At 43.6% G+C, this 18,529-nt stretch overlaps 1 protein-coding gene across 3 annotated transcripts in view; it reads right to left on the bottom strand.

Moving 5' to 3' along the window:
• PDE4A (phosphodiesterase 4A) overlaps positions 1-18,529 on the bottom strand; it is a 494,628-nt gene that overhangs the window by 125,535 nt on the left and 350,564 nt on the right. For all 3 annotated transcript variants that reach the window (XM_073622564.1, XM_073622565.1, XM_073622566.1), the window contains exons 2-3: positions 1,976-2,161; positions 948-984 (exon numbers count right to left, since the gene is read on the bottom strand). In XM_073622564.1, the coding sequence (XP_073478665.1) occupies positions 948-984; positions 1,976-2,161 (223 nt within the window). The remainder of the gene's footprint in view (positions 1-947; positions 985-1,975; positions 2,162-18,529) is intronic.

Here is an 18,529-nt window from a genome sequence, read left to right as displayed (position 1 = left end):
AAAGTCCCTTTACCCTTTCTCTCCTCCAATATACGTTGGCCCTTTTTACTTGGTGCTAACGCACTGCCTCCATGCTGAATCACTGGATACATTTTTTTTTTTGTTTTGTTTTTTACAGCTAGTGCTGTTTTAGTGAAGGATTCGATTTTCATAAACCGCGGTTTACATGTATTATTGGTATAGGAAATCAGGCAATGTGTACAACCTTGAAGATTGTGGGTAACACAGAGTATATGCTATCTGCAATAATTTTCTCTTTCTCAATAAAACTAATTGTGAAAAAAAAAGGAGTATAATGTACAGTTGAACTTTTATAGTCTATGAGTCTATAACCTTTTTTAATGTGCGGCAGCTGTTTTTATATGTCTGTGCATATCTAATAAAAGATACCATTGTTTTGCAGAGGGCAAAATTCTTGCCGCTAAGCAGGGCTTTGCAGTTGTGGCATGTGTATACCCACAGCCACTGCCTCTGAAGCTAAAGGGATAGCAGTTAGGAGTGATAAAGAGCGGCTGGACCAGGAGGTTTTACCGCTCCCCAACCTCACGTGTGAATGAGCCCTAACAGTCAGAGACAAAAGTACAAATTTTGGTCACCGCAAAGGATCGCTTTACGAAGGCTTATGGCTAAATGTGGATTTAAACTCAACAAAGTCCTATGTCTGCTAGTTTTCCCTACAATTACAAAAAATGGCCCTAGACCTTCAAGTAGAAAGCCCTTGTGTCTCAGTGGTCAATGCCTTCATTCTTGTTCCTTCTGTTTGCTGTGGCCCACGTCTGAGAGGTGGTGGGTCTGATTGGCTGTTCAAGCAGTGGCCACCGGGATCTTAGGGGCAACCTGCTACAATCAGGAGTTTTCTCTGATCCAGACCGACTGTCAGGTAGAAGTGGATTCCATCATATTTAAAAAAAAATATATATAATAGTAAATAGAACTAATTAACTTACCTGAGCAAATGGGGTAACAATGAGGTCTTCAGCGTGCCTGAAAAAGAGGAGGAGACATTAGTCAGAATACAAGATCTCACTATTCTCTCCTGGATTTGTGTTGAAGATTTATGAATAGTTGATCTACCGCAGGGATAGGTGTCTAATCTCTGCCAGTGATGAAACAGGAATGTTTGGGTTTGTTTTAAGGTTAATTAGGGTGAGTTAAGGTGAATCATTGCTCTCTAGTAGTAGTCACATTCAGAGGTTTCAAACTGAAGTGGCTTGGATAAGCTACAAAATGCCCTTAAAAGTTACCGATCAAGTCCAGTTGAACGTGACCAACTGTTACTAGATATACCATAACCTGGATAAATGAGAACCTTCACAGCCATACATGTCTACACTTTGTCTACAATAATTGCTTATGTTGGAAAATATGAAAAGCCAATCTAAGATGCAAATCTGTACTTAACAATAGCCACAATATACCATGAGCAAACCAAAACCCAGGATGCTCTCTTATGATTTTTGGCTCCTAATCAAGTTTGACTTGCTATTGGTCAGTGAGGTCATCCTGATCAATAAGGAGCAATGTCCATGTGGAAGGCAGTCAACATATGCATTATAGAATGCGCCAAGATTTGGGGCTCCTATAGAGGGCCTAAAATTATGTTTAGGCACCTCTGGGTACTTGAAGGTCTTAAGTCCTTTAAGAAGGTTTAAAGTGAACACAGAATTACTTTAAAGCTGCTGAACAGTCACAGCTGCCATTTTATCTCTCTACAGTCATAAGGTTATGCACTTCTTTTTGGCACACATCTCGGACTTTTCTAAGAGAAGTAGCCAGTCTTCCACTGCTAGAATAGTATCATACAATGCAGCATGCTCCATATCAATGTGTGTACAGAAACAAAGTACCCTTACTGTCCATAGCAATCAGATTCTGGGTACCAGTTTCCTAGTTTCTGATAGAAAATTTAAATTGGGGAACCTAGCTGATTGCCAAGGAGGAACTTTAAGCACAAGAGTTGTAATGGCAAACTTACGCTTCGCTGGTGACCGAGGAGTTCCGTGACATGGTTTTCGGGGACATGTCATAGTCGCTGTCAGAGCGGTACAGGAACGACTCTCTCCTCTGGCTTTGCGGGAAGCTGGGGTGCAGCACCAGCCCTGGACTCGCCTGCGAATCGATCGGGCTGCGACCTGGAGAAGGCCCATTTTCCACATCGAAGCTGGAGAGGGAAAAAAAAGGTAAAATTTGCTGGCTGTAGGAAATACATGGAGGGGTAACAGCTCTATTGGTTCCGTTATTATTAATGCTATACATTCATGATACCCCACACCTGTTGGGAGTAAAAAAAATAAATAATAAACAGTCATGGTTATGTATATTGCATGCTGGCCCATGTTGTGATATGGCCAAATGTTACAAAACCTCAAGAGCAATTCCAGGAGCAATGTGAAACCAACCAGAAAACAGCTAATTCCATCCAGCAAAACACTACAACGGTGCTAAATGTCAACCGTGCTAACTCCAAGTTTATAAAATACAATTAAATTGCCTTAAAGGCCCCTTTCTACATGAGCCCTGAGTCCACTAATTTCACAGCACACTTTGACCTGTCCCTAAATATTTGCTATCCCACATCTTGAGCACGGCCACAAGCCTAGGCCCAAAATTACGGAAAGCTCCTGATCCACCATCAGTAGTGGAATGGATATTACAAGTTATCAAGATACATCTAATGAACGAGATTCTCTAAAAATGTGAGATATACTGAAAGATCTGGACAAGATCGTTACACTTAAAAAAAAAAAAAAAAACATAGCACATCGTAAATCTTTTCTGGATGCGGTTCCAGACCTCATAATGCAATAGAACGTGTTAGATTAACCACTAACAGCAACAGATATGAGGAGGCCTGCTGAACAGAACACAGGCCAAAAATAACAGGCAATTTCACTAAGCATTGAATCTCTGCAATCCCTCCCTATGTACAATGTTTGCCAGCAGTTCCTTCCCTGTTGGGACGTTTGATTCTATCGTTCTTCCACAATATGCTGCCTGAAAAATGTAAATGGTCCAGGAATGTTGGAAAATTCATGTCAACTGCACTGTGTTGTTGATAGAAACCTACTGAAAAGGTTCATGTGATGTTCCTGATGTCTATGCTTTGTCATTTAAATAGTAAAAAATGTCAATAAAACTTTATTGAGAAAAAAAAAAATCATGAAAACACATAGGCTACCATTGCTGAACTCACCTGAAAATGCTACTTTACTTAGTATTATGTTGATACTCTATTTTAGTCAGTCAGTGATCCAAAAACACCAAAATAGTGTATTTGGGGGTTTTTGTTACATATTGTAAGTATTTATTCACACCTATGGGCAGGGGGTAGTAAAAATAGCTGTTTGAGCCACGGTTCTACCGCTCCCCTAAACCTAACAGCGGCTGGAGAGGGTTGTATACATGCCACCGTAATGCTCTGCTTTGTGTCTGCCATTATACCCCCTATCATGTTGCCACCAAACATGACCTTTTCAAGTGAACGGGGCCATGCTACAACCAGGTGCAATGCATATAGTTACGGTGCAGTGGTGTGGAATTTGAAGGGTTAAAACAGGAAATTAAGAGACAACACATCACCTTCCAGCCACCTGCCAGGCCCCTCTCAAATGCAATCCAGCACTGACCGCTTTCCAGAGGGGCGGCAAGGGTTGCCACAAATGGAAGTGAGCTCCAACCTCTTCGCTAATTCAAAGCGCTGAAGTCACAGACAGCCAGGTAATAAGTATTTTCAGAAGGGGGTTAGCAATGGCAACCTGTACATTTCTCTTGGTGTGGGTTTCTTTAAGGGATGATGTGGTCAGAATTTATTTTCCTGCTTTTGAAGTGTATGCCAAACACTAGACTGCAGATTTCCATTTATGTCAATGGCGTGGTGTGGAGAATAGTTTTGAGGTTTTGTTTGACCTGCTTTGTGTTTCTTTGAACTACGCAGGTCCTACTGAGATGTGGGTTCATGGCAGCTTTTAAGTGCATGCGCAAAAGGCAGCGTTTAACAACATCATGAATTCTGTGCTGTCAACTGTGGCAACATTTCAGAGAGCTCTTCATATGTACAGGAGGTAGGTCCACTTTCTTAATCTGTGCTGTGCAACTTTGGGCGTTGCTTCAGCTATCAAAAAACTTTCCAAAGCAGAATGGAATCTGATTGGTGACAAAAAAAAGTCAAGCTAGGCACAGACAAGCAGGGAGAGGTCTGCTCACCATTTGTAGTCACACAAAATGAAGCAACATATGGACAGGTATTAGCGGACCATGACATTTGCTCTTCTTGAATACCATGCATGGTTGCCCCTACCTGCTGGTAGTTGAATACAATTGTCTATTATCTAGACCTTAGAGAACCTAATACGGTCTCAGTACACACATTCTCATTCTAGGAACTTGGCACTGATCAGGCCTGAAGGTTGTCTGCAAAGGTCAAACATTAAGCCTTCACTTGAAGGGGAACAAAACACAGCGTCCAAAACACCAGTTCCAGATACTTTATGTATCCATGACGCCCTGAGGCCATAGCTGCAAATAGTTAAAGCTTACTATTTAGACTTATGCATTCCTTTGTGAAATCTATTTCTGTAGTGGACTGGAAGGTATAAAATCAACAAGTTATGGTAGGTGGACCAAAAGAAACCAAAAAGCCGTCCACTGAACCAGTGCGAAGCACAGTAGAGGCTTCCTAAAACAGAAGGAATAGGGCTTATTCCTTTTTTTGGCTAGAGGGTGGCACCATGGAAATCCCCCTTTTCTGCTCCTTAATGTTACAAAACCATATTTTTCCCCAAATACTATAGGCATTTATGTTATGTCGTCGTCATCAAGGACTATCAAAGCCCAGCCTAAAGTTAACCTCAGGCTTCCAGTGATAAGGTCTCATCTGGCAGATGCTGGTATTTGGTGGGCTTGAACAAGACAGCGATGTGAGTAAAATAATGATAGTAGCTGAATAAGGAAAGTTTTGTGATGAGACAAGGCATGTGGTATGAGTAGAGTTGTAGGTTTAGGGGGGTGTGTGTGGTAAGAGTAGAGTGATGAGAGTAGGTGTGTGGTGAAAGAAGAGAAGGGTTTCTCAACCAGGGTTCCATCCAGGAGATTGCTAGGGGTTCCTTAGAGCAATGAGCAATTTCTGTCACTCAGATAAGTTCCCACTGAGACCATAAAACTTTTTAGCGATCTGTAATGCCGCGTACACGCGGTCGGACTTTTGGGCTACAAAAGTCCAACAGACTTTCGACGGACTTTTGGCGGACTTGCGGCAGACTTTCTAATGAACGGACTTGCCTACATACGATCACACAAAAGTCCGACGGATTCGTACGTGATGACATACACCAGACTAAAATAAGGAAGTGGATAGCCAGTAGCCAATAGCTGCCCTAGCGTGGGTTTTTGTCCGTCGGACTAGCATACAGACGAGCGGATTTCTGGGACCGGCGTAGTTACGACGTAAAGATTTGAAGCATGTTTCAAATCTAAAGTCCGTCAGATTTGCGGCTGGAAAAGTCCGCTGAAAGTCCGGGGGAAGCCCACACACGATCGGATTGTCAGCCGGCTTTAGTCCGTCGGCGTCCGTTGGACTTTTGTAGACGAAAAGTCCGACCGTGTATACGCGGCATAAGGGGGTAGTTCTTACCAATGACCACAAATAGTAAGGAACATTCTTTCCAGTAACCATCACACTAATGTATTATGAGTTGTAGATATGGTCATATTTAGCAGGGGTTCCCTGAGACCTGAAAGTTATTTCAAGTGTTCCTCTGTGTTGAATAGGTTGAAAAAGGATGGAGTAGAGTGATGAGAATAGGTGAATGGTGAGAGTAGCGTGCTGAAGGTAGATGAATGGGGAGAGTAGAATGATGAGAGCAGGTGTGAGATGAGAGCATTGTGAGGAGAGTAAGTGTGTGGTAAGAGCAGAATGACAAGAGTAGGTGTGTGGTAAGAGTATTGCGATGAGTGTGTATTGCGAGTAGAGTGACATAATTAAGCATGTGGCAAGAGTAGAATAGAAGGATGAGAATATGTGTATGAGGAGAGTAGAATGAATAGAATAAGTGTATGAGGAGAGTAGAGTGATGAGAATAGGTGTATGGCAAGGGTACTCTCTCTTGATAAACCTACTCTAATCAATCTACTCTCCCTATACACCTACCCTCATCACTCTACTATTTCCATACCTCTCTCATCACAGAAGGGGGGGGGGGGTATTGTGAGGTCAGTAGGTGTGTGGTAAGAGATGACAGTAGGTGTGTGTGGAGAGCATCATGATTACGGTAGGTATGTGGTGACAGTAGGTGTACGTGGAGAGTATTGTGCTGAGGGTAGGTATATGATGAGAGTAGAGTTGTGGTAGTAGGTGTGTGTGGAAAGTAGATGTGTAGTGAGCATATTGTGATTATAGTAGGTGTGTGATGAGAGTACAGTGATGAGTGTAGGTGTATGTGGACAGTACCATTAGGAGGGTAGGTATATAGTGAGAGTATTGTGATAAGGATAGTTATGTGGTGGGAGTAGGTGTATGGGGAGAGTATTGTGATGAGGCTAGGTATTGGTGGGTGTAGGTGTATGGGAAGAGTATTGTGATAAGCATAGGTATGTGGTGGGTGTAGGTGTATGGGGAGAGTATTGTGAGGAGGGTAGGTATATGGGGAGAGTATTGTGATGAGGGTAGGTATGTGCTAGGAGCAGGTGTATGAGGAGAATAGGTGTGTGGTAAGAGTATTGTAATTAATGTAGGTGCATGATAAGAGTACAGCGATGAGAATAGGCATATAGCGACAGTATTATGAGGGTAAGTATGTGGTGGGAGAAGGCGAGTGGTGAGAGTAGGACAATGAGAGTAGGTGTGTGGTGAGAGTAGGACAATGAGAGTAGGTGTGTGGTGAGAGTAGGACAATGAGAGTAGGTGTGTGGTGAGAGGAGGACAATGAGAGTAGGTAAGTGGTGAGAGGAGGACAATGAGAGTAGGTGAGTGGAGAGAGGAGGACAATGAGAGTAGGTGAGTGGCGAGAGGAGGACAATGACAGTAGGTGAGTGGCGAGAGTAGGACAATGACAGTAGGTGAGTGGCGAGAGGAGGACAATGAGAGTAGGTGAGTGGCGAGAGGAGGACAATGAGAGTAGGTGAGTGGCGAGAGGAGGACAATGAGAGTAGGTGAGTGGCGAGAGGAGGACAATGACAGTAGGTGAGTGGCGAGAGTAGGACAATGAGAGTAGGTGAGTGGCGAGAGTAGGACAATGAGAGTAGGTGAGTGGCGAGAGGAGGACAATGAGAGTAGGTGAGTGGTGAGAGGAGGACAATGAGAGTAGGTGAGTGGCGAGAGGAGGACAATGAGAGTAGGTGAGTGGTGAGAGTAGGACAATGAGAGTAGGTGAGTGGTGAGAGTAGGACAATGAGAGTAGGTGAGTGGTGAGAGTAGGACAATGTGAGTAGTTGAGCGATGATGGTCACTGATAGTCCAAGCACAGGTAGTAGATGGGATATTTTAAAGCCACCAAACTACATGCTCAGGTAAAAGTTGTCTGGAGCTATGCAGTCATACAGTGCAGTTGGGGTCAGTGGAAGATAAAAATACATTTTAATGTGCATATTGTAAAATTTTTTAGCCGTGTATTTAGTTGTTTCAATGGAGTTGTCCTTTAACTGCCAGTTAAAACGAACTGTGACTACATTGTTCTTTGGCTAAGCAGAAAAAAAAGTGGGATTTAGGTTGTGCAGCCTGTTGGGGAAATTAGATTAGAGACCCCTACACTCCATAGCGTAGTGGAAAGAGGACACTGACGTCACGGTGAGAAGAAGCAGCTTTACTAAATTACGGTTTTAAGGCTGCACATCTGGAGAGGGAGCGCACGTCAATGGGGCAGCTGTGGCGGGAGGGGGATTAGCTGCAGAGAAAGGGGAAAAGGTTACCGGAGGGAAGAGTCGAGGAATACAACAGAGGATCCATTCATTATTCTGATGAGTTTACAAACCTCCAGTGTGCCCGCTCAGAGCCTGTGGGTCGGGCATGGGAAGTGTGAGATTGGTAAACTGGTCTACATGTTCCAGCATCAACAATCCTTGTATAACAGAGGATCCTCTTATAATGCAACTGCAGACAAAACGCTTCTTCTAGGAGGGGGAAGGGTTAAAAAGCCCCATCTGCTAATGCTGTCAGCCGTTTCCTGTCCTGGGACAAAACAGGAAGTGAGAGTAAAATTTCCCCCAAGGGGGAGGAATTCCCACCACTGACAGCTGTGTTCCCACTGCAGGAATTCCTCCCACCTACTGTTCCATAGACATCTAATCTTTGATTTAACATGTAAAAAAACACATGCTGCTGTCTACTAGGGGCAATAACACAGAAGTTTGTGTTTTCCTGAGTCGTTCCAACATGGGGGGCTATTTACAAAAGGCAAATCCACTTTTCACTACAAGTGCACTTGAAAGCGCACTTGGAAGTGCAGTCGCTGTAGATCCGAGGGGGACATGCAAGGAGGATAAAACACAGCATTTTAGCTTGTATATGATTGGATGATAAAATCAGCAGAGCTTCCCCTCATTTCAGATCTTCCCCTCAGATTTACAGCGACTGCACCGCCAAGTGCACTTGTAGTGCAAAGTAGATTTGCCTTTTGTAAATGACCCCCATGGTTTAATTTCCAATGGGCTGGCAGTGCACCCCAATGCACATGAAATCGCATAGCTCCCAACTGTCCCTGATTTCGAGGGACTGTCCCTGATTTCGAGGGACTGTCCCTGATTTGGAACAATGTCCCTCTGCCCCTCATTTTGATCTGATCTATATAGATGTATAGAAAATGCACTTTTTATCAAAAAGTGTTTTCCAGCGCTAAACCTTTCATCTGATTTCTAAATTGCTGCATTTGTAAATTCCAAAAAGCCAATATAAAGGAATATTAGTGGTAAAAAAAGCACTTGTGGGTTTAACCAATCTTTTACTTTTTGTACAATTTTCCTTTAAGGGGGCGTGTCCTATGCCTGCATACTTTTGGTGATAGGTGTCCCTCATTCCCATCTCAAAAAGTTGGGAGGTATGAAATTGTACCAGTAATTTTTTAATACAATGCAACACATAGTATAGAAGGTTCACATCTCTGTATTGTGCTAAAATGCACGTGTTGAGGTGCGCTGCTAGGCATTTTTGGGATCTCATTCAATGTGAATGGCATTGAAAAGCACTTGGGGCTCGTATACACCTGTGTTGCCAACTGAAGAGCCATCCAGAGTTGATTGCTCTTCAGAAGGTGTTTAACAGGTAGTAAAAGAGGCAGTATGACACCTTCCGGTCACCTGTTTTAACCCCTGAAAGCCTGCACCAACTATGGCCCCATTCAGTGACAGTTTGCTGAACCACAGCATATGCACGCTCCCCCCCTGCTGTCGGTGCAGCTTAAAGGCAAGCAAATTGTGTTTTTTAACTGCACCCCCCCCCCACCACCACCACCACCACCACCACCAATGACAAATGTAAATGAGGCCCTAGGTTTATGCGTTGTAATAATAATAAGTCAAACTAACCATACATGCATTAAATGGGAAATGGGGGTTGATTTGCTAAAACTGGTGCACAAAGAATTTGGCACAGCTATGATTATTATTATTTCAGGTACTTACAGTATCTCACAAAAGTGAGTACCCCCTCAAATTTTTGTGAATATTTTATTATATCTTTTCATGTGACAACACTGAAGAAATGACACTTTGCTGCAATGTAAAGTAGTGAGTGTACAGCTTGTATAAGGCCCCTTTCACACTGGGGAGTCAGTATTCGGCCGATAGCGGGGCGGTTTTACCCCCGCTAGTGACCAAGAAAGGGTTAAAAACCACCACAAAGCGCCTCTCCAGAGGCGCTTTGCCGGCGGTATAGCCGCGGTGTCTTATTGATTGCAAAGGGCAGGAGCGGTGAAGGAGCAGTATACACACCGCTCCAAAGATGCTGCTAGCAGGACTTTTTTTACCGTCCTGCTAGCGCACCGCTCCAGTGTGAAAGCCCTCGGGGCTTTCACATTGGAGACAAAACAGCGGCACTTTCAGGTCGGTTTGCAGTCGCTATTTTTAGCACAATAGCGCCTGCAAACCGCCCCAGTGTTAAAGGGGCCTAACAGTGAAAATTTGCTGTCCCCTCAAAATAACTCAACACACAACCATTAATGTCTAAACAGCTGGCAACAAAAGTGAGTACACCCCTAAGTGAAAATGTCCAAATTGGGCCCAAAGTGTTAATATTTTGTGTGGCCACCATTATTTTCCAGCACTGCCTTAACCGCCTTGGGCATGGAGTTCACCAGAGCTTCACAGGTTGCCACTGGAGTCCTCTTCTACTCCTCCATGAGGACATCACAGAGCTGGTGGATGTTAGAGACCTTGCGCTCCTCCGCCTTCCGTTTGAGGATGCCCCACAGATGCTTAATAAGGTTTAGGTCTGGAGACATGTTTGGCCAGTCCATCACCTTTAGATATAGCAAATAATCTCGCGCTACTCCAAATAACAAGCAGCTAACACACCAAATTAGATAAATGGCAAAAAAAAAACGTCCAAATAAAAGTGTAGCGCTATAGGGAAGTGGGCTATACGCCCAATAGCATGAAAAAAACAGTGAATAAAAAATGTACAGTTTTCATACAAAGTAACAAAGTGAACAAACACAAAATAATATCAATCTGTACGTGGTACACATAGGAACTATTGATAATGATGTCAACACCGGAAATGCTGCACCCAAAACTTCAGTATGTATATAATCCAAGTCTATAGTTATAAAATTGTGGCGTTCAGCAACAAACAGTTCCACTCAGTGAAAACGTGTCTATCCTTAGAACCAAATAAGTGACTGTGATCAAACCACCACCACCATGAGTAGAGGAGGCTTACCAGAATGTTTGAACACGTCAGGGCATATGTTCTGTGTGTCAAACAAGCTTGTATTGCGGTGGGTGGATTCTGGTGATGTTGATTTCTGTAGATCGGAGATAACCTGCTCACAATCCAATGAGGATGCGTGGGAAATAACCTCAAACCAACATGGCAGCAGCAAGCCAAGTGCTCACATCTGTAGGCCAAAAGCAGTCCATCACCTTTACCCTCAGCTTCTTTAGCAAGGCAGTGATTGTCTTGGAGGTGTGTTTGGGGTCGTTATGTTGGAATACTGCCCTGCAGCCCAGTCTTCGAAGAGAAGGGATTATGCTCTGCTTTAGCATGTCACAGTACATGTTGGCATTCGTAGTTCCCTCAATGAACTGTAGCTCCCCAGTGCCGGCAGCACTCATGCAGCCCCAGACCATGACACTCCCACCACCATGCTTGACTGCAGACAAGACACACTTGTCTTTGTACTCCTCACCTGGTTGCCGCCACACATGCTTGACACCATCTGAACCAAATAAGTTTATCTTGGTCTCATCAGACCACAGGACATGGTTCCGGTAATCCATGTGCTTAGTCTGCTTGTCTTCAGTAAACTGTGGCCTTTCTTGTGCACCATCTTTAGAAGAGGCTTCCTTCTGGGACGACAGCCACGCAGACCAATTTGATGCAGTGTGCGGCGTATGGTCTGAGCATTGACAGGCTGACCCCCCACCCCTTCAACCTCTGCAGCAATGCTGGCAGCATTCATACGTCTATTTTCCAAAGACAATCTCTGGATAGGACGCTGAGCACGTGCATCAACTTCTTTGGTGGACCATGGTGAGGCCTGTTCTGAGTGGAACCTGTCCTGTTAAACCGCTGTATGGTCTTGGCCACCGTGCTGCAACTCAGTTTTAGGGTCTTGGCAATCTTCTTATAGCCTAGGCCATCTTTATGTAGAGCAACAATTTTTTTTTTCAAATCTCAGAGAGTTCTTTGCCATGAGGTGCCATGTTGAACTTCCAGTAACCAGTATGAAAGAGTGAGAGCGATAACACCAAATTTAACACACCTGCTCCCCGTTCACACCTGAGACCTTGTAACACTAACGAGTCACATGACACCGGGGAGAGAAATTGGCTAATTGGGCCCAATTTGGACATTTTCACTTAGGGGTGTACTCACTTTTGTTGCCAGCGGTTTAGACATTAATGGCTGTGTGTTGAATTATTTTGAGGGAACATCAAATGTACACGGTTATACAAGCTCTACATTCACTACTTTACATTGTAGCAAAGTGTCATTTCTTCAGTGTTGTCACATGAAAAGATATAATAAAATATTTACAAAAATGTGAGGGGTGTACTCACTTTTGTGAGATACTGTATATAGCGCCGTCAATGTACGCAGCGCTTTACATATACATTGTACATTCACATCAGTCCCTACCCTCAAGGAGCTTACAATCTAAGGTCCCTAACTCACATTCATACATATACTAGGGCCAATTTAGACAGGATCCAAATAACCTACCAGCATGTCTTTAGAGTGTGGGAGAAAACCAGAGTAACTGGAGGAAACCCACACAGGGAGAACATGCAAACTCCAGGCAGATGGTGTCATGGTCCGGATTTGAACCAGCGACCCTTTTTGCTGCTAGGTGAAAGTGCTACCCACTACACCACTGTGCTGCCCAGAATAGTAACCAATCAGCTTCAAACAAACTTCATCTTGTTCATTTAAGCTTTGACAATAAGCCCCCGTCCACGCCAGTGCGGCTTTGAAATCGCGCTACTTCAGCGTGATTTCAAAGCCGAACATCACTGAGATTTGCACTGCTGATTTAATTGCGGCTTGCAACTTCATACAAACAAAAGTATATGCAAGTCGCAATGAAATCCGGCAAAAAGTAGTGCAGGAATCTTTTTTTGAGTCGCAGCTATTTGAGCGGTTCAGTTCCTGACAATGGGATGCAACTTGTCATGCGATTTGGAACTGTCAATTCGCACCGGCGTGAGTGGGGGGGGGGGGAGGGATTAAAACCTAGAAGACGATTGGCTACTATGCACAGCTGCACCTGATTCTGTGTGCACCAGTCTTAAACCCCCATAGATTTCACATTCAATGCATGTATGGCCAGTTTAAAAACGTATTACTACATTTTATTGTTGGAACACTTTTTTAGTTACAACCTATACATTTGAAAATCACACCAACTTCATTAATTATAAAAATGTTGCTAATAATACGAAGGGTCGCCTTTATGGAAATGGGTCGCCAATGGGTACGCAAGTGAAAAAAAAAGTTGGGTGCTGCTGATCTAGAGAATGATGGCGTGGCGCTCCCTCCTTCTGACCACCATCTGTCTATGGGCAGCGTTCATTCCGCAACAGCTGGCCATGCTGTGCTATAGGTTCCTATATAGTCCCAGCGTGTCTCCTTGGCGGTCGGTGGCACGTTTCCTCTGTGTTAGTATTTGTTCTGCATGTGTGTAATCTCCCAGCTGTCTAGAGGCCTGATCCCTGCTGATAAGTGACAGATTATCGTCACTGGGTGGGAGGGGTCACACTACGATGTGACATCACTGCTGATACAGGAGCCAGGCTTTGTCCAATCTGCTGCTGCAGGTTGCACGCCCGCTTGTATCCTTTACACATTAAATATATGTTACCTGACCAGCCCCAGCGTACAGAAAGGAACAGTCAGAGGCTTACTTAATACTGCATTGTAGTAACCCCAACAACCAATCAGTAATTGTCTTGCATTTTTCTGACTGCTCTAAAGGATGCTCTAACTGATATTTCAGTTTTAGGTAACTGCATGGCTAATCACTTAGGCTAGGTTCACATCTATGCAGGTTGCGGTTGATGCATTTCTTATGCGTTTTTATTCAGCTAATAGAAAAGTATGAAAGTTTTGTTCATGGAGTGCGACTTTGATGTGACTTTACATTCTCTGGCACTCAAGTAGCATCAAAAGGCACATCAAAGTTGCACCAAAGTAGTGCAGGAAGCTTTATGTGTCCAAAGTCACATGTTAGAGTTAGCATTCTAACCCTGACAATTACCGCTAACATTTAACCCTAACATGCAACTTTGGATACAAAAGATTCCTGCACTACTTAGATGAGACTTTGATGCAACCTTACACTCTCTGGCACTGGCAACCTTACACTCTCTGGCACTGGCAACCTTACACTCTCTGGCACTCAAGTAGCAAAGTCGCACTCCATGAACAGTCATACTTTCATATTAGCCAAACCAACCCCCCCACCCACCGAAAAAGACAGCATCAAAAACACGTGTTCCAAAAACATGTCAGAAAAACACATCAACTGCTACCTACTTAGATGCAAACTTAGCATTACACTTGAGGTGGGGGTCAAGTAATACCATGCTGCTGACCTGTGTTTTTACCCCCCCCCAACAGCTTCCCCTTAAGCTGCAAAGGCAGTGGCTGGGGGTGTACACATGCCGCAGGCGCTATTTTTGCAGGAATCATACCCCCATTGCTGCATTCGTAGGATACATTCAAGTGAATGGGGCTGCATTGTAACTGCCCCACAACCACCTGCAATGCAAACAGTTGCGGCACGGTGGTGCAGAATTTAGGGGGTTAAAACAGGTGGCAAGGAGACATATCATCTCCTCACCGCCTGTCAAACACCCATTAAAAGCGATCCAAGATCACTTTCCAGAGGTGCAGCACTCCTTGCCACTAGTGTAAACAAGTCCTAACTGAAAGTCCGTCCCATAGTATGAACAGGAAACTGGAGGAAGAGTCTGCCAGAGCCTGGTATTGCACCCACCATTCATTGATCACAATTGCAATGCTCTACAGGCTCATGTGCAATCAATATATAATATATATATATATATATATATATATATATATATATATATATATATACACACACACACACATATACACACACACACACACACACACACATAGTTGTGCTCATAAGTTTACATACCCTGGCAGAATTTATGATTTCTTGCCCATTTTTCAGTGAATATGAATGATAATACAAAAACTTTTCTTTCACTCATGGTTAGTGTTTGGTTGAAGCCATTTATTATCAATCAACTGTGTTTACCATTTTTAAATCATAATGACAACAGAAACTACTCAAAAGACCCTGAACAAAAGTTTACATACCCTGTGGATTTTGGCCTGATAACATGCACACAAGTTGACACTAAGGGGTTTGAATAGCTTTTAAAGGTAACCATTAATGATGAGCTCAGGCGTGTTCACAAACAGCACATGCAGAGCCCACCAGGAAGTCGGCACTGCGGAGCGCTAATCACAAGCAGGGAGACATTGTCCCGATGCGCAGCTGCAGAAATGTCTCACCGTTTGTGATTAGCACTCCCCAGTGCCGTTTTCCTGATGGGCTCTGCATGTGCTGTTTGCAAACACACCTGAGCTCATCCTTAGTAACCATCCTCACCTGTGATCTGTTTGCTTGTAATTAGCGTGTGTGTACAAAAGGTCAGTTTCTGGACTTCTGACAGACCCTTGCATCTTTCATCCAGTGCTGTTTCTGGATTCTGGGTCATGGGGAAAGCAAAATAATTGTCAAAGGATCTGTGGGAAAAGGTAGTTGAACTGTATAAAAACAGGAAAGGGATATAAAAAGATATCCAAGGAATTGAGAATGCCAATCAGCAGTGTTCAAACTCTAATCAAGAAGTGGAAAATGAGGGGTTCTGTTGAAACCAAACCATGGTCAGGTAGACCAACTAAAATTTCAGCCACAACTGCCAGGAAAATTGTTCGGATGCAAAGAAAAACCCAAAAATAACTTCAGGTGAAATACAGGACTCTCTGAAAACATGTGTTGTGGCTGTTTCAAGATAATAAGGAGGCACTTGAAGAAAGATGGGCTGCATGGTCGAGTCGCCAGAAGAAAGCCATTAATACGCAAATGCCACAAAGTATCCCGCTTACAATACAGCACAGAGACAAGCCTCAAAACTTCTGGCACAAAGTAATTTGGAGTGATGAGACCAAAATTGAGCTTTTTGGCCACAACCATAAACGCTTCATTTGGAGAGGAGTCAACAAGGCCTATGATGAAAGGTACACCATTCCTACTGTGAAACACAGAGGTGGACTGCTGATGTTTTGGGGATGTGTGAGCTACAAAGGCAGAGGAAATTTAGTCAAAATTGATGACAAGATGAATGCAGTATGTTATCAAAAAATACTGGAGGAACATTTGCATTCATCAGCGAGGAAGCTCCGCATGGGACATACTTGGACATTCCACCATGACAATGATCCAAAATACAAGGCCAAGTGGACCGGTCATTGGCTACAGCAGAATAAAGTGAAGGTTCTGGAGTGGCCATCTCAGTCTCCTGATCTCAATATCATTGAGCCACTCTGGGGAGATCTCAAAACGTGCAGTTCATGCAAGACAGCCCAAGAATTTACAGAAACTGGAGGCTTTTTGCCAAGAGGAATGGGCAGCTTTACCATCTGAGAAGATAAAGAGCCTCATCCACAAATACCACAAAAGACTTCAAGCTGTCATTGATGTTAAAGGGAGCAATACACGGTATTAGGAACTGGGGTATATAAACTTTTGATCAGGGTCATTTGGGTAGTCTCTGTTGTGATTATGATTTATAAAGTGTAAACACAGTTGATTGATAATAAATGGCTTCAGCTAAACACTAACCATGAGTGAAGAAAAATGTTTGTGTTATCATTCATATTCTCTGAAAAATGGGCAAGAAATGAGCACAACTACACAACTATATATACACACACACACACACACACACACACATACATACATACATACATACATACATACATACACACACACACACACACACACTTTTTTTTTCCAAATGCTGAACTTAGCCTTTACCCTGCTAATGTCATGTTAGCAGTGCTAAAGGATGAAAAAAGGTGAACATTTATTTTAATGAAAAAAAAAAGGCAGTTTTTGATGCACCTAAAACCACCTGAAAGTGTCTACGATCTCTTGGGGATTCAATAGGTGAGATCTCTGCGTTCCAGAGCCTGCACGCCTGCTTTGCCAATGATCAGGGCTTCACACCATCCGTGCTGGATTCTTTATTTTATATTATGGAGAATACAACACAACAAACTGGAATACACAAGGGTAGGTGGAGAGACACTCCACTCCAAGGTGGACAGGTACAGATTCAGGATTTATGACAGGGAGATCTTACCGAGTATCAAGAAGGAAGCCAGGAGCGGACTCGATTCCTCAAACACCACCTATAATTTAAATATCACTTTTAGGTGACCTGCCCCTTTGGACCTTTGGGCTAGTGTTGATGGCATCAGTTTGAGATGCTTCTGAGATCTTCCAGAATTCATCAACAGTTGCATTTGACCTGTAGTTGATTAGCCTCAAGCAGGTTTTGCATTCCCATAGACGTGTATGGAAAATCAAAACCAGGGTTTCAAATGTACAAAAAAATCCATCAACACATGTCCTTAAATAGATAAAAGGGGAAATCGGACTGGTTCCACATTATTGCTTTTAGCACTGCCATAACATCAGGAATGTATTCAGACTTATTCCATAAAACTGTGCAAACAGCAATGGAAATGTGTAAAATGCCGTAAACCATGACTACTAGATTCCACTGTGGTGTGTGTGATGTACCTCACAGCCAAGACCGTTTGAAGACCTTCTCGGTTTTGTTGTGGTTACCAGAAGTCTACGATCCACGTGTTCTTTCTATACAGTTCTATGACTTTCTATGAACATCTGCAGTACCAGACTGACGGCTTTGCACATTTAAAGGGTTCTCTCATTCAGCCCATTTGTGTGAGGGTTGAGAAATCCAGATTTCCCTCCATCTACAGTCACTGTTTCAAAGATGACCCCATCTACACCAAATCATGTGGATGGAAGAGTCTCCCTCTGAGCCCACAACTGCCACAATACCCAACTAGCTACAGTCACTGTTCCAAAGATTCCCCCATCTTCTCTAAACCATGTGGATGGAAGAGCCTCTCTCTGGGCCCACAGCCGCCAAAATACTGGCTCCAGTCATAGTTTCATAGATTTCTCCATCTACTCCAAACCATGTGGGTGGAAAAGGGCTCCCTCTGGGCCCACGGCTGCCACAATACCCGACTAGCTACAGTCACTGTTCCAAAGATTCCCCCCATCTACTCTAAATTATGTGGATGGAAGAGTCTCTCTCTCTCTGGGCCCACAGATGTCATAATACCCAACTGGCTGCAGTCACAGTTCCATGGGTTCCCCCAAAAGTTTCCCTCTGGGCCCATGGCTGCCACAATACCCGACTGCAGTCACTGTTCCATAGATTACCCCATCTACTCTAAATCATGTGGATGGAAGTGTCAACTTCTGGGCCCCCAGCTGCCATATTACCCATTTGGCTGCAGTCTCTGTTCGGAAATTTTCCACCCAGCTTCTTTGATTTCTCAATAAAAGTTTATGGGAGGTGTCGGCAGGCCTACCCAAGGCTAGAATTTTCATCAACTCACAGGAATTAGCCAATATTTGACCAACTTAATGGGAAAATTCACATTTTTACACTGCAATAACGCACAGGTATACAGCATGCAGCGCATTGTCATTCAATGTAAATGGCACCACAGTTAACAAACAGAAAAAAAATATGCTATAGCAGACCCCCTAATGAATGGGCTGCCTTAACACAA

The sequence above is a fragment of the Aquarana catesbeiana genome, linkage group LG03, assembly GCF_042186555.1.
Source record: "Aquarana catesbeiana isolate 2022-GZ linkage group LG03, ASM4218655v1, whole genome shotgun sequence".
Classification (NCBI taxonomy): domain Eukaryota; kingdom Metazoa; phylum Chordata; class Amphibia; order Anura; family Ranidae; genus Aquarana; species Aquarana catesbeiana.
The sequence above is the reverse complement of the archived record's forward strand: the minus strand, read 5'-3'. Positions and strand labels throughout refer to the sequence as shown.